This window comes from Alligator sinensis, unplaced genomic scaffold (genome assembly GCF_000455745.1).
Source record: "Alligator sinensis unplaced genomic scaffold, ASM45574v1 scaffold372_1, whole genome shotgun sequence".
In the NCBI taxonomy this organism is placed as follows: domain Eukaryota; kingdom Metazoa; phylum Chordata; order Crocodylia; family Alligatoridae; genus Alligator; species Alligator sinensis.
The window spans coordinates 1,270,909-1,288,428 of record NW_005842387.1 but is presented as its reverse complement, the minus strand read 5'-3'; the positions used below and the strand labels follow the sequence as shown (position 1 = coordinate 1,288,428).

The window sequence follows — 17,520 nt, the reverse complement described above, 5'->3', positions numbered from 1 at the left end:
TACTCAGCAGCCTTTTGCACCTTTATGATGCTGCAAGCCAGACTCCACTTCAGTGCCATGCAAGCTTGACTGCACAAGATATACAGGAAGAAACTCCCTCCACACATTCCTGACAGTCCCTTACACTATTGTGTCTCCTCTACAGTGGTGGACCTGGGAAATGTGTACAAAAGGGCCCCTTTTCTTCTCACACATCCGCCCATAACTATCAGCATGGATACCTCCTTACTGGGATAGAGAGAATGCACAGAGGGCCTCCAGGCACAGGGTAACTAAATGCCAAGAAATGTGTTGCTCCGTATCAAGGTGTTGGAGCTCAGAGCAGTAACGAAAGCCTGTAGAGCTTTTCTTTACTGTATCTGTTGACGTCATATCCAATTCATGATGGAAAACACCAGAATTATAGGGTGACACAAAATTTACCTACCTCTGCAGGGAGGCAGTCCACTTGTAGCAGTGGTACATGTATTCCTAACTTCATTTGTCTTTGGTGTACTTGCCAGGTCTTCAGAATACTATGGCAAACCACCTCAGCAGAGTTGTCTCCATCCATCACAAGTGAGACCTGAATATCGCTATCCTCTAGTGTATCTTTGTGAACCAAGGCTACCCAGAAATAGACTTGTTTATAACAGATCAACAAGTGTCAATCCTTCCCTGTCAAACATGTGCCTGATCCCGTGTTTGGAAGGTACTCCACAAGATGAGGTAAGACTTGGCCAAGGTCCTCCTCGCCTCTTTGTGATCTGGGCAAGGATTGTGATTTAGGCAGTTTTGGTATCAGGACTTTCTGCTGCTGTCTGCAAGGGTCGCCAAGGTGTTACCATTAGTCCCAGACCCACTAAACTATAACAAAGAGAAAGTGCTTCACCCAAGCCTGCATTCCCTTCAACTCAGAGTCTGAGTGATGCATGACTCTTGCAGGTAGACCAAAAATGTTCTGTCAAGGTCAGAGACATTCTCATACACAACAGAAAACTTCTGCCAGATTTGCCTGGTATTGAGTTCTCTAACTGGTGTCAGCCAAGGAATATTTTTCCTGAGTAGGCCTCTATTTCTGACATTTTGGAATATCTGCTGGGGTTTAAACATGCTGATTTATCACAGTCTTCACATGCCACTTCAGATTCACATCCACCAGTCAAAAGCTAACTTGTGTTTTCTCATCTAGCAAATAGCAGATATTTTAAGGCCTGTCTGAGGTGTTTCCTTGATTGAGGGATCAAGTCCCACAATAGGAACTGAACTTAACCTTAATATCCTTCATGGGACAGCTGTTGGAGCCCATGGTGATCTGTTCATACCTTGCCTGTACACAGAAAAGCCTTTCCTGATTATGTTTACTTCAGCTGGAAGGGTAGATAAAATGCAAGCTGGTATGGCCTATTTTCCCAGTCACCATGGTCACACCCCACTTTGGCTGTTTCACACATGAGCTCTCACCAGATCTGGCTAGACCCCCTGCTCCAGGGCCTAGAGAGCAAGCACTATTGCTGCCACTCATTCCCGCTGAATTTCGGGGGAGGGATGGAAGGGGAAGGGCAACATTCACCCCTGTGCTCCAGAGCCATGCAAAACAGGGGCTATAACCAGTCACTGCCCCAATCAACTGGTAAGCTCCAAGTTCACTGCCCACATGTAACTCTGGCAAGTATTTTAGGAAGGCCTTGGACACAGTCTTTCACCCCATTCGCATTAAAAAACTAGGAGACTGTGGGGTCGATGCCTACACAGTCAGATGGGTCACTAACTGGCTGGAGGGCTGCACCCAGAGAGTGGTGGTCATTTTCGACCTGGAGGGATGTGGGCAGTGGGGTCCCCCAGGGCTTGGTCCTCGGGCCCACACTGTTCAACATCTTCATCAGCAACTTGGACAAAGGGGTAAAAAGCACCCTATTCAAATTTGCAGATGACACTAAGATGTGGGGAGAAGTGGGCATGCTAAAAGGGAGGAATAGGTTGCAATTGGACCTAGACAGGTTACAGGGGTGGCCGAATGAGAACAGGATGGGTTTCAACACTGACTAGTGCAGGGTACTGCACCTGGGGAGGAAGAACCAGCAGCAGACCTACAGGCTGGGGAACTCCCTTCTCGTCAGTGCAGAGGCAGAGAAGGATCTTGGAGTCATTATGGATACCAAAATGAACGTAGGCTGACAGTGTGGGGAGGCGGTCAGGAAGGCCTTGAGATGCATCCACAGATGCATCTCAAGCAGGTCCAAAGAGGTGATCTTCCCCCTCTATGCAACACTGGTCAGGCCGCAGTTGGAGTACTGTGTCCAGTTCTGGGCGCCGCACTTCAGGAGGGATGTGGACACCATGGAGAGGGTCCAGAGGAGGGGCACCTGCATGATCGGGGCAGCAGGGCAGGCCCTACGAGGAGAGGCTGAGGGACCTGAACCTGTTCAGCTTCCACAAGAGAAGGCTGAGGGGGGATCCAGTGGCCATTTACAAACTAGTCAGAGGGGACCAGCAGGCGTTGGGGGAGTCCCTGCTCCCCCGAGCACTCCCAGGAGTGACAAGAAATAATGGTCATAAGCTGGCAGAGGGTAGATTTAGGCTAGATATCAGGAGGCGCTACTTCACTGTCAGGGCGGTTAGGGGCTGGAACAAACTTTCAAGCGAAGTAGTGCTGGCTCCTACCCTGGGGGTCTTTAAAAGGAGGCTGGATGAATACCTGGCCATGGTCATGGACCATGGTAGTGACCCCAGTACTCTTTCCTGCCACGGCAAGGGGTCAGACTTGATGATCTGCTCAGGTCCCTTCCGACCCTACCAACTATGAAAAACTACCTGCACTGACCAGACAGTGAGCTCAGACCTCATTGCACTTGCAAGGCACAGCCAAGATGGGTGGCCTCACCTCACTTGTCCCATTCCTGGATCTGCCACTGTTCCCAGTAGCACCTTTTACGAGGAAAAATTGACCCTGGGCACTAACCCAGAATTTCTGCCTAAAGTCATCTGTGAATTCCACCGTAGCCAGCAAATTAATTTGCCTTGTCTGTATTCTTTCCAAAGCCTCATTCCTTCAGATCTGAGGCTTCTTTACATTCACGTGATGTTAAAAAAGCTCTGGCCTACTCTTTGGATTCCTAACTTTTCTGAAATTGTGTGGCTCTTTGCTCTGTAGTTGAGGGATCAGAAGGCATGGTGATATTGGTTTGCAGGCTGCATTAAACTGTCATGAAAGCACCAAGGTGGAACCACCCTCTGTGATTAAGACCTACTCCATCAGAACCGAGGCCACTTTCATAGTCTCCCTGCACAAAGTTGCTACAAGTGATATTTGCAAGGTGTCTGCCTGGAGCTCTCTATATATGTTTACTTAGGACTACTTAGTACTATGCCATTGTGGAAGCCTTGAGTGCTGATGCTTTATTTGACAGAGCTTTCCTGTGCTTTGTCTTCACTAAGAAGACTCCAAGACCCACTACTCTGTGTGTGTGTGTGTGTGTGTGTGTGTGTGTGCGCGCGCGCTTTGAAGTCACCCACAAGTGAGAAAGTACATGTTTGTGGACAGTCACTCAAAGGAATTACTTAATAGTAACTGGAGTTCTTTGAGATGTATTGTGTATATATGCATTCACACCCCCTTCCTCTCTTCTTCCAAGTCATACAATTTGGGACTCTGCAGTTGAGAAGGAAGTGCATACCACCTACACCCCTACCACCATTTATGCCTTTTGGGGAGGTGGGGGGAGCAAGAACACATGCTATGAATACTGCTTGGGGCGGGGGAAAAGTCTTCAGTTGAATCTCAATGGCTTGAGACACACCTACAAGTGAAAAGTAAAAAATGGATCTTGAAGAACTCCAGTTATTCATTTCCTGTACCATCCTATTACTGAAGTTGCTAAAACATCTTAATGCACTATATAACATTTCAATAAAGGGAAATAATGCTGGCATCATATTGGACATATGCTTAGAAAGGCTTTATGTGTGACTTAAACTAGTTACTCTAGATACTGGTACTAGTGTATGTCACAACCCAAAGGGTGTGATTTTTGTTTTTGTGTGCTTCGGCACTGCTAAATTGTCCCCGCTAAATTATAGCTTCCTTGCACGGTGGAGTTTTCTGTTGCAAAAGAGAACCCCGGTGCAAGGGAGAATTTCCCGCCAATTTGAAGCTTTCTTTGCAGGGTGCATTTCTTTGTTGCAGCACAGAAATGCTCGTTGCAAAGAGTTCCCGCCATTTGTATGCTAATTCAAGTCCCATTATTGGCCAGTTCTAAATTATTCACACGTGGCGGCTAGTGATTGGCTTGCTAGCCGTATAAGAGGCTTGAGTGGTTTCCGCCCAAGTTGGAGGACTCCACGAACAAGGGAGGAGGAGACTTCACGCTGTGTGAAGATCTCTAAGCGCTGTGGATCCTTACGGACCCAGTGCATTTAAAGCAGGCAACGGAGGTCTGATCAGCCTCTAGCCTCTCCCCGTCGCCGAGCGCAATCCAGACGTATCCTTTCCCGCACGCAAAAGAACTGGACCCACGAAGCCTAGCAAACTTCGTGTGAATGAGTGAGCAGAAGGACCCACGGAGCCTAGCAAACTTCGTGTGAGTTTATTCAGAGCTCTTTCGGACGAGTATTTTCTTCGGTTGAGACGACAGGCTCGCATGTTTAGAGCCCTCAGCCGGATTGGGCTAGAGTTCACGAGTCTAGAACTCTTGTCCGCCTCTCTTCTTTCCTGTCTGTAACCGCAACTTAAGCAAGTTTTCAGCCTGCACCACTGCCATCTCGGTGTAAGTAAACAATCTTTTAAACTACCGATACGCGTTTGTGCCTAATTCCAGCTCGACGGCCTTCCCTCTCCGACCCAGCGTGCCCGGGCTGCTGGCCACAGCCCGCGTGCAGCGCGGAAAAGGGCTCGGGTCGCTCCCGGCCTGCACAGTGTAGTGTTATGTACTGGGTTTCTTTGTATCCTATATTGTATGCGTGAGGCAGTACATTCTTATCACTTGATGTAATTAGTTTTGTGTTTTAGTAGACTGAATGAAAGATTCAGCCCATTATTTTAAATCAGACTGAAATTAGTTGCGTGTGTTATTCATTTGTAAATGGAAGATGTAGCAAAGTATTAATTTTTCATAATTATTGAAAAAACCTAGAACCACAAGTTGTTTGCTTAGAGACTGCCAGTCAGTTGCTTGAAATAAGAGTTTGAGGTAAGTAGCTGAAAAGAAAGGCTTTACAATATTAATGCATTTAGGAAAACCACTGGAAACTAAATGTTTATTGCCTCTTAGAAATATATTTATACACATCTTTAAATGATTCATCTGAGTCCTTGCATGCCACATTTGTTTTTAATTTTGTTTAAAGAAGTGCAGTAAGACATCATAAATATAAAGTGGCATTTTTGACCTGAATGACTGACATCAAGATAAGCTGTTCGGAAGTACAGTAGTAAATAAATCTTTATGAAGTATTTGAGCAATAGAAATATATATTAAATGCGGGTGATGGTGACTTGATTAAGTGAAAAAAGTAACTTGCATGTCATGTTGCAGATAACAGTGTTCTTGTCATGCTGGTTGTTCTACAACTCTTCAGAACATTTCAGAAATGATGGGATGAAATGTAATACCATTTTAAATAGTTTTTGTGAGAGTTCAGGGATATGTCTGTATGAAATTATGATTTCTGTTTTATCCTGTGAAGACTATGTCAGATTTTAACCTTCGTTACGAATTGGAGAATCCATTTTGTACTGGAGCAGGGGTGCTCAGCTTCTGAGCAGAGGTGCTCAACTTCTGGCCTGTGGGCCAGATGCAGTCCATGGAGCCAATGCATCTGGCTTGTGGGGCTCCCCACAGGTCCGGAAATTTGGCAGTGGCGGAGTGGTGGCCATTAATACAGCCATCTTCCCCCCTGCCAAATACCCAAACCCCAAGCCCCATTTGGCTGCTTGGAGCTGGGCTGAGCTGCAACCTCTTTCCCCATGGAGCTGGGCCATGTCCTCTCCCCCCACACCTGTATTGGGGCCAGGCAATGTCCCTTCCCCCCATGGGACTGGGCCATGCCCCCTTCCCTGCTGCAGGGCTGGGTTAGGGCCAGACCACACCCCCTTTCCGCTCCAGGGTGGAGCCATGCCCCCTTCCTCCTCCTGTGGGGCTGGGTCAAGCCCTCCTCCCCTGCATCGCCAGGTTGCCCCTCACCTTCCTCTGCATGGCTGGATGGTGCCCACTGCACCTACCCCAGGCACTGGATTGGGACCACCAGCTGGATCTGGCCTGTGGACCAACTGGGCACTGTCCATTTGGTCCCCCAGGAAAAAGGGCTGAGCACCACTATTGCATGTGGGATAGATAAACCGTACCTGGGAAACAGTGCGGGATGCCTGAATCAGGTCAAAACTCCAACACTCACAGGTTCAGTGTGGTCCAACCGGGATAATTGCATTCACAGTTTCGCTGTTTTCCCTTAACCAGTGACACTCTTATGTGCATTTATTTTTTCTTTTGTTTTCTTTAGGGTAAAGTGTGTTTTGGATAAGAAATTCCTATAGAAGCTCATGTTCTTTGTGTTTCTACGACAACATTGTCTCTGAAGGGCATAACTAAGAACTAAGAGCACCCAAAACTAGATGGACACTGGAAAAACAATGTTTAAGCTACTTGGGGTTAGGTTATAAGCATCTCTAGCATTTTCCACTTGTAGATGTCAAAGCACTCTAACTTCATAGGTAGGCATTGCTAACCTTATAGTACAGACAGAGTATCTGAAGTATACAGAGGTTAAGGATCTGATTCAAAGCTCACTGAAACAAATAGACTTTTCACTGATTTAGATGCCAAAAGAGATGCTAAGCCCACATTTGTAAGGGAACAGAGTCATCCAACTCCCACTGAAATCAATTAATGGGAGTTGGTTGCCTCAATCCTTTTAAAAATCTGGTCCTAAGTGACTTTGTGATATATTGCATAGGACTCGTATAGCAAAGCATTGGTAGAATATAGAGTAGAAACTTAGACCCTGATTTCTAGCTTGAACAGTGGCTGACTGTCTAGGTGCATGTGCCCCATTGATATAGAATTTGAACATCTCTCAAATATTCAAAAACAGAAACCAGTAACAATCACAGTCATCACTAACATTTCATATTATTTTTCTCACTCGCCAAAGGGGTTTGTTTTTTTTTGGTTTTGGTTTTTGGTGGGTGGGGGGAAGGGGAGGAGGAGCAAGGGTTCTTCAGAAACTCTTCAAAATAAATTCAAGTTTTATGTCAGTATCAGTCACATCTGAATCTGTCTCATTAAATTTATGACAATTTTAGAAATGCATCTAGTTTCATATAGGGTAATTGGTTCACTTGGATTTTTTTCCTGATAACAGACTAGTCCATAGTTTTCTTAACTTGTGTGTGGTGGGGGGGGGTGAGAGTGGGGTGGGGGGGGTGTAGTGTACCTGTGGAGAAGAATCTCTTGTGTAGGAAGCAAAGTCAAAGATTTGAATTTTTCACTAAATTGTGAGCATGGTCAGGTTCAGGACCATTTTTCTCACTTACAGGAAAGAGCACCACAGTGGTAGGTATAGATCTCACAAAAATGCTGTCTCCTTTACTTAAGTCTCAGTGAGGAGTTCCAGTACCTATCCTAATATGAATTGACTTTGATTGGTATATTGTTTTTAGGTGTCTTCTATAAATCGTTTCCTTTTCAGTAAAAATAATCATAATCCTAAGCATTCTTCTACTGTTTCCCTACTTGAGAACTGGTATCTGATCAAACATATATTTTTAATTATGTTTTTGTAGGCAGATGGGAGAATAGTTTACAGTCAATGTATAATCTTCCCCGCAAATATGGGAAAATTGTGGGTTTTTTAATATGGCCTTATCAGTTTCTTTTTTTTATTACTGATGACTTCATTCTGTTTGAATTCAATGCTTCAGTTTCTTTGGGGTAAACTAATAGATTATGTATGAGATATTTGCACAGCGCTGATTTAATTCATCTGGTGAGTTTGAATGTGGTTCATATATTCACGTAATTGTCAGGAGCCAAGCTGAAATTCAGAACTGTTGCATGAGCATTGGATCAGGCATTATATTCATCTCACATTACTCAGGATTGAGTGGAACTGTTTTATGTTAGGCTAGCACAGCTTTTACTTCTCTCCCAATTTGAAGAGGGGGACTTAGGCCTTAAAAGCAAATATCTGTTTACAGATATTGATGTGGGCAGTGATGGAGAAAAATGATGCTTATCATTCATAGGTTATGGATAAAACAGATTACTGATTATCTGATTATCTGCGTTTATCAAATAAATAATTTTTCTTTCAAAATCATGTTTAGTTTTTATGTTTTGTTGAAGCTTATGGCTGAAATCTGCAGTTGAATTTGAGTCGAGTGTGTAGTTAGCTGAAGAAAAGCAGCCAATGCAGTCTTTAACATGGCTCACTTAGATTTTTGCATGGCCCCCAGCATCATGACGATGGTGATCTAGATGGTCCTTAGTATTGGGAATTCACTGCCACGAGAGTTGTCCTTTTCCTTAAAGCACAATTATGTGGAGTCCTGTGCTGCATGGAAATCTTAGCTTTCAGTTTAAAAAAATAAAAAGTTTTGCCCTTTGGGCTATGAAGAGGAGCTTCAAAACATGTCTTCTACAGGCCCCAAAAAATCAGAGGACAAATTAAAAAGAACCCAGCACTTTCTTTGAAAAAAAACAAAACACCAAAAAACTTATGATTTTAAACCTACCTTAGGGTTTGTTTGGTTGGTTTTTTTGCGGGGGGCAGGCTAATGGATTTTGAATGTGTAAAGTTGGCAGTACTAATTGCAGGTGCCTGGCATGTCGGGTAGGACACTCCCACTTGCCCGTGTCAAAGCAGACATGAAGTTGTAAACCATGCCAGTGGTGTCGTCCCACAGCCACACTTAAACACACCATAGCCACAATGTAGTCATGCCTTAAGACAGCCACATTTACTAGTCCAGGATCCACAAGTAGTCAGCAGTAGCCCGTTTCATGGTAGAATTTCCAGACTAGCTCTGTGCCTCAAAGTGATACTTTTTTATGAAGTTTGAAATAAGAGTGGGCAAGGGGGAGGCAAGAATCTTCCAACATATATTTCAGTAGCGCTCTAGCCAAAACACCTGGGTTTTGAATGTGGCATTTAATTACCTTTAGTGCAGACCCCTCTGAAAATCATATTTTGTTTATGTGACTGCAGTTTGCATTTGCAGTTTAGGTTTGCATGGAGTTCTCTTGTAGCTTGATTGGGATCAGTTCTACTAAATCAGGGTGCATTGCCAAACAGTTTAATTGCTACAATTTTATACAGCTAGTTTTAGATTCATATAGCCTGTAAGCTAGGGATGAGCATTTTTTTCCATTGGGTGGAGGGGATCACAAGTGCCAAACTGAGACTGCTGTTTGCAGAAGGAGTTTGGGGAAACAGTGGAAGTAAATTTTTGGTATAAGAAGGAAAGCCCACAGACTACAGAAAGAGATCTCACTACTTTATGCTTTTGAAAATATGCATAGAACAAGGCTCCTAAGTTCAGCAAGTAGTGCAGAAGCACAAGTAAGGTAGGGCACTTGCGAGAGGATAGAGATGGAAACTGGATGACTGGGAGCAAAGGAAACTAAAATATCGATTATGGGTTCACAGGGAGAGCTATCTATCTTGAGAATAAAGATTTTCATGCTATTTGTTGCCCATTCAGCTGTGGGTATATGCTCAGTGAAATCTGCCTTAATGAAAGCTCTGAAATTAACCTCCACAGTTACTAACTTAGCTACAGAGCTAATAGCCAGTAGATGCTTGCAAATATTTACTATGAAATGGTGTAATATAATGTATGTACCCTGAAAAATTGTTTCACCATGCACAAGTCATACAAATGATTTTTGTGGACTCTGGTTGCAAGATGCTCTTTATAGGAGGTTTTATCTTAATATTCCACAAATAATATAACATATACTTGTGCAATTGAAGTCTGTATTATTATGCATACACACAAAGGAGAAGAGTTCAGGTGCAGACCTATAAAGGGTTAAACATAAGAAGATATATAATGATATATAACAATGTCAGGATTTTGTTGACAGGAAATTTGCGTTGTCCCTCAGCTGTCCCACCCAAAAAAGCCAGTAAAACTTTTATTTTCTCATGTAGTCAGTATTTCCTGTGTGCGCAAAGAAATTCCTTAGTTTTGTGAGTCCAACTGTACTGGTTTTGGAGAAATTTGAGAATGCTAGCTAAGACTGAGACTCAAAACCTTATGCACAAACTTAACTTTACACATCATAAGTAGCCCAATTGATTTCACTGAGACAGTTTACAGCACATAAACTACATATTTGCAGGGTTAGAGCTGAACTACCAGATGTTACTTTTCTCATATATAATAATGACGTGATTTTCTTCCATTATTTCCTGGGCTGAAACCTTAGTTCTTTATATTAAAGGAAGATTCATGTCTTGTATATGGGATAAAACTGTCTTCATGCTTCTTTCTGACCCATACCTCAGACAAATGTAGTTTGAAGGAAATTTCATGTTTAGTGTGGAAAAAGGAAACATTTTTCTGGCAGATTATCATCATTATTATTATTGTTATTATTTAAATGTGCCAGCCATTTATAGTTGCTTATAGGAATGTTAAAAGTTTCCTTGTGCTCCTCCATCTGTCTGTATCCATCTGTAGTCTCTTGTTTTATCCTTCTATTGTAAGCTCCTTGGCCAGGGATAGACTTTTTTCTACTGTATTTGCACAGCACCTAGCATTATGAGGTCTTGATCTATGATTTGGACTGCAAAGTTCTACAGGAATGCAAATAGTAAATACATAAAAGTGGGGTGGATTAGGGGGCAGACATCTAGCTGAAAGAGTCCAAACAGTATGTTGATCATAATGATATCAACACGTAACATGTGGGGTGTTTAAATTTCATTATTTTTCAAAATTTTGCAGTGGCTGTCCAGTCAGCGGGAATGCAGACCGTATCCAGAAACTACGGAAGGAGTACCATCAAGCCAGGCGAGAAGGTTTACCATTCTATGAGGATGACGATGGAAGGATACGGTCATCTGATTATGATCAACACTGGGTAGGTTCACAAATAACCTACCTTTTTTTTTTTTTGCATTGTGAAAAGCTTGTGGAAGATACTGGTTTGTATTTGTTATGAATCTTTGGGTTTTGTAGATATGGAAATGCCTTTCATTCCAAGCCACAAAAGAAGTCCTATATATGTTTTCATTTCACCAAACCTCACTCATATCCCCTCACTGTGTTAGTTTAGGCAGTGGGCCATATTTGTACTATTTCAGAGGAAATCCAACAGGGACAATCATTCCCCAAACACCCAACCACACAAATTCGTATTAGGTTTCTTCTTAGTAGCTGGGTGTAGCCCATTCCAGCTCCTCATCCTGCCATTTCATTTACCAGAACAGCTAGAGTATTAAGAGAACAAAGACTTGAATTATGCCAGGCTGCTGCATGGAAGGGAAGGAAAAGCAAGTGTAAGGCTGAAGTTATATGATACACTTAATAATAAAGGCACTTCAGACATGGGGCTTTGTTACACATTACACTTTAAGCTTCTCAAATGCTGATCAGTGTTAGTGTTAGCTCAGGTTTAGAGCAGTTAGAGCAGTCACATGTTCAAGCTAAAAACCTTCTCTGACTGTCCTTGACCTGCACAGCTGTGATGTGCCACGAGAGGGCTGGTGAGAAGGACCCTGACTAGGAGCTACAGCTGTGAGTTGCCAGTGGAAGGCTGGTGAGCCGGGACAGGCTTCAATCCATGCTCTAGGTGGGGGTGGGTTGGAGAGATGAGTTGGTGGGGCTGGGAGCATGAGGCTGGAAGGGGGAGTGGTTAGTGATGTGTAGTGACATGGGAGATGGAGGGGCAATAGGTGGGAATGGGAGCTGGGTGGTGAAATGAAGGAAGTCAGCTGCTGAAGACACTAAATAATAAAATAAAAAGGGGCAAAAAAATAAAAAGAAATAAAGAGTAAGTGAATTAAAGAAAGTGTCATGTTTAAATAAATTGGGATGGGGATGGGGATGGGGATGAGGATTGGGTAGCCCCAACTCACAGGGATGCTGCCTCTGGCCTAGGAGGAAAGCCCCAGTTCACAGGGATTCCATTCTGGCACCATACCTTGCTTCCCCCTCCATCCCTACTAGTCTTCCCTCCAGGACTGATCTGTGCCCCTGTGAGCTGCCCAGCCAGGTCACACTCCCGGGGATGGGAGGGGGAGTTGGCTTGGTGCCAGTACCACTCTCTGGTCAGTCAAGTTCAGGGGATGGAAAGTTTGTCCACACAGAACAGGAGGGTGGAGGGAGGTGACACCGCATCCTGGGATGCTGGAGGACTAAAACTTGAAGGGTTTATCTGTGGGGAGTGGCCACACGTTCGTGGAATTCAAGCCGGGTAACACATCAGAAATAAGTCTGCCCTGTAGTGGCATAACTTTTAAGACATCTAAATGATGCTTAAAACTAATGCACACATCTTAATGTGCGGATAATCTAGGAGTTAAGTGCTTTCTGAGCCACCTAAAATTAATGTGTAACAAGTTCCATAAATGTCCAGCTGTTAAAGCTCATTAACTTGTACTAAGTGCCCTCTGAGTGTTTCAAAGTCATGCCACTTCAAGCAAAGGTTAACTTTGGGCTATGCTGTCTAGCTTGTGGGCACATCTACACATGATGCTATATTGCCGTAGCGACGTGTTCCCTTGGTATAGCCTGTTGCTATGGTGATGTAGCAGCTAAAAATAACCATGCGCCACGTGGACGGCGCAGTACAGGCTGTTACCGTGCCATAACTTAGTACTTTCAAAACAAAGTACTAAATGAAGGCACAGTAACAATGGAGCCATAGGGGCACATGTAGATGTGCCCTGTGTTAGGGTAACTTCAGTCTGATCCACAGCTGCTTCCACCCATAGCAGAGCCAGGAGCCAGGACACCTGGGCTCTAGCTGCACTCCTGCTTGCCAGCCCTCTAGTGGCCAATCAGATCTGTATAGGCAAGAAGCAGTTTTAACCCTTAAGGCTCAACTGTTCACATCACATTCTACCTTTAACACCATGTAACTTTCCATAGATTTAGTATAGTCTAAGTGTAATGTGTAACTTCACCCTGAGAGATGAAGGTGCCTTCTCCCCCTCAATGTGATATGCATAAAGAGGCCATTAACGATCCAGCCTCGATTCTTCCTTGCTCTCCCAAATTTACTTTTATAAACTGGGGGGGAGGGTTGAAGTATGGGTGGGCGGGGGAGAAATGAGTAGTTTTCCCTTCTACAGAGCTTTGTATCAGAGGATAGAATTAAGCATAATTAGGTATTTTGCCTGTTTTACAATAGGGATTAAAAGTCACAGTGCCTTGATTTACCCTTAGACAATGTCTGTGTATAGTAGAATCAGCAGTAGGATCCAAAACTCCTGATGTCTCTGATGCCGTATGGGCTATATGACTACCATGTGAAATTATGGGTTCAGTACTGTAGTTCTCTAGATTTCTGTCTGAACAAAATCTTTAATATTGGGCCTTAAAATCTATAAAAAATAAACCCAATCAACATTAAAGGAACAAATCTTTGACATGCTACAGTACACAAGGCAGTTTATATTAATTTAAACTTTAAAAAAGTAATAATTTAAAATCTTTGGACTCCATATATAATTCAGTATTTTTTCACATAGTCATTATCAATCAGTCTCAGTTGTTCCAGACTTTTCAAATTTACAAGTTTGAATAGAAAATTTAAATCTTCCAATACCCATGCTTAATTTCTTCAGAAACAATCCTAGAAAAACATGGATTTAAACATAAATATATGTGTTTACAAAATAATACTATTTTATATAAATTAACAGGTATATATGTTAATTAGCTCAGAAAATTATTTTTATATAAGACATTCTGAGTTAATTACCAAAAACATCACCCCCAGCAAAAGAACTGATTCCTTAAAGCAGTTAACTTTAATCTGTCATTTTAAATGTTATGTGCCAAGTGTGGGTATCTCTATAGTTTCTCCTCCTTTTCTTGTAATTTTTTACAAACCCAACTTATAATATTAAATAAAATGATTCTGTCTATCCAAGGCTGAGAGTAAAGAAATAATCAATGTCCTGGTAGATATTACAGACTAGACCAATTACATACCAAATGCGTACTGGCAATTTCTTCTTATCTGAAAATGGTAAAGCTTTATTACCCCTCAGAGAAAGTTCAGATTTATGGTCCAATATAGTTTCTTCAGATTCACGAAGGTCCCTTATGGGTAATCCCTTTTAAGCCTTTCTATTAGGTGTAATGCCCAAAGATTACCAATTTCCAAAGCTTCACTTTTCCTGTGAGGCAAGACGTCCTTAATCAAAACACCCAAGAGAGCTTTAAAGTTCTTGGTCTTAAATTGATTAATATTAGAGTCATCAGGATAGTTCTGTTTCTCCTTCAAAGGCATGAATTTTTAACCCATTTTTGTTGAGAAGAAGAGCAGCATATACTATCTGTTCTGAAGTCTGACCTTAACTTTGGATAGCTTTAATATTCTGAACTTAGTTACCACATCTTAATAGTTCTTCCAGTTAAAATCAAAGGCCTAATCTACTAATGCCTACCCTTCTATGACAGTTCACAATTGGGGAAAATATGAGAATGTCTCTATTCCCATTGTGATATAGCCCCATATTCCAGTTCACAAAGAGAAATGGCCACACCTCCCTTTCTCTTAACACTTGTTTTGAATTTCTTGAATGTCCTTCTGATTTGGGACAGACATTACTTAAAAAGAAAGAAAGAAAGAAAGAAACCTAAAAATAGCTTTAGAAAACCTAAAAATAGCTCTAGAAAGAAAAAAAAGAAGAAATGAAAACAAAAGGCATCAAGTTACTAAAAAGTAAACAATTGTCACAACAACTTCTTTCCAGGAAAGCTCTCAATATACTACATAAGCAACATTAGTTTCTCCACCTCAAACTACTGACCTCTGACAGCACTGCAGTAACGCAGATTGAATAACAGCTGATTTCCTCCACCTTTGCTCATCAGTAAGAAGACAAGCTGATGACTAATTGCATAATAGTAAATAAATAAATACTTACTATAGTCTCCAGTATATTAAGTCTCTCCCCAAAAGAAGTTGCAGACAACTGAGGAGGAGAAAATCCTGCTGGTATGGGCTTTTCTCCTTCCCACGGGAGATTATGTCACCAGGGGAGCTTCAGCTGGAGAAGAGGAGGGCCTTTCTCTATAATTTTAGTGCTAGATTAGTTCTTCCTATGCTTTTGTCAGTCAGTTTTCCTGTAAGATATCTCACTAATATACAGCAGCTGCTATAATAACCATACACCATCTCATGAAACATTCAGATAAATTGTAAAAATAACATAGGATAACTTGAGAAGACACTATCCATGGCAAATCAACAGACTCAGAAATGGACACTAGGTTTTGTCCTCCAAAACTATCAGAAAGCTCATGAGGCACATTTCTATCTGATAAAGCTGACATTGACAAGTGGCCTTTAGCTGACACACTAATGGGACAGAATTTCTGATAGAAGGGCTATTTCTAACAATCTGCTTTTTAAAAAATTGGAGAAATCAAGTTAAAGTGCAGAGCCGGCTGAAAAGCCAGCATTGTAGGAGAAAATGATCTCATGACAGACAATTGGGATCCATAAATGTTTTAAAAATAAGGTCAAAAATTCATTTTAAATAGGCATGCTATTCTGTCTGGGCTATTCTGTCTTTGGCCCCCCCAGCTTTTTTTCCAGTTCTGTTCTGTTCTTATTTGTTGTGGGATACGTTTTTGCTCTCTTGTTCCTTCACTCTCTTTCTGCTTTTCCTTCTTCTCAGTCTGTTTTTTTCTTTTTCTAAGAAACAACTGAATAATTCAGTTTAGTCTAAATAAAGAGATACATATAGATGGCACAGTTTGTGCTGTCTTGCCTGAACTTTTAAAACTCTTTCCAGTTGTTCTATTTTTCTGGTTTGCTGTTTGGTTTTGCTTTCGTTCTGTCTTTTTTGCCCTCCAATTTAGGACTTGGACAAAAAACAGTAAGCCAAATTCATAAGGCTTAAAGCAAAATATCTTTTACTTCTAGTCCCATTTAATGAAGGAGAGATGATGATGATAATGATGATACAACACAAATTTTAGCCAGGAAGAAAAGGATACCTTTTGTTTTGTTTTTAATATGATGTGTGAAAAGATTTAAGCCTGCTGGTAAAATTTTGGATGTCTGACTGGAATGTATTGATTCTTATGACAAAGAGTGTGCGCTCCTAGGTTTAGGTCCTAATAGTTCAGCAAGTGAGACAAAACAGTTTTTCATGAAAAATAGTGCTTTAAGAGCCAAGACCATTGGCATCAATGGATAGATTTCCACTGGCTTCACAATGGGCTGTCATTTCAGACCCTAAGAAAACTTTGTTAAGAGATGAGCAAGAAGAACTTAGAATTGGCATTCAGGAGTTGGAGGGAATTATAGTGAGAGCACCATAAAGGGGCTGTTTCCCAGTTGCTTCACTGAAACCGTGAAATAAAAAGATAAAAATGAGGAAAAAGAAGGAATTTTTAATCAAGCCTAGAAAGCATGGGTGAGTGCATTTGATAGGGACAATTTAAATGTATTAGGAATTATTAAAATATTTATCAATTTACTTAAATAGTCTCTCAGATTTGGTACCAGCCTTGTTACTTAAAATCTCATTTCTGTCCTTTACTGTGTTATCAAATTCCTTCTCCTTTTTCTCGCACTCCTTTGAGGACTCAATGTAGGTAGGCAACCACTGATCCTCTGAATCATGGTGTACACATACAGGTCTAGTCAGATGCCTGATGAATCCATTTTAGGCTGACAAGTCCAATTCGAGAACGACACAGCTTGTTACAAATTTCACAGATCCGTATATTGTCTAAGTTGCAAGCCAAGTTTATATCATGCTGCTTTCTTTTTTCTTGCTTTGCTTCCATCTTCTGGATCACAGCCACTTCATGGTGAGCTGCACCCAGTGCCAGATTGAATGGGATTCTGAATGCTTCTCCCAACCTTCTACATTATTTTTGAACAACTTCATATAATTTTTGCACACAGTGTGGTACTGCCATAGAGGGTGACTCCTCTAAAGCTGTCTTGGATCTTGCTTTATATAATATTCTTGGGGATACGGTCTCTTCCCATTTTCTTGACATGGTCAATCCATCGCAACCTCCTCTTCTTGATAATGGTTTCTAAGTGCATCAGTCCTGCATGCACCAGTACCTCTGTCTTTGATATTTTGACTTCCCACTTTATATTCAGGATCCTTATGCAGACATCTCATGTGAAAGTGGTTCAGTCTTTTGATGTGCCTCGTATATGTAGTCCATGTTTCTGAACCATAAAGCAGGGATGACAGCACATAAGTCTCATTGATTTGCATCTTCACCTTAGTTGATAGTTTGCTATTATTCCATGCATGTTTCTGTAATAGCACAAAATTCTTAGCTGCTTTTCCAGTTCTGTTAGTCAGTTCAGTCTGAAGGTAAAG

At 41.8% G+C, this 17,520-nt stretch overlaps 1 protein-coding gene across 1 annotated transcript in view; it reads left to right on the top strand.

The window, feature by feature from the left end:
- PARD3B (par-3 family cell polarity regulator beta) overlaps nt 1–17,520 on the top strand; it is a 229,794-nt gene that overhangs the window by 138,290 nt on the left and 73,984 nt on the right. The window contains exon 5 of the mRNA XM_025211033.1: nt 10,931–11,066. Coding sequence (XP_025066818.1) covers nt 10,931–11,066 — 136 coding nt within the window. The remainder of the gene's footprint in view (nt 1–10,930; nt 11,067–17,520) is intronic.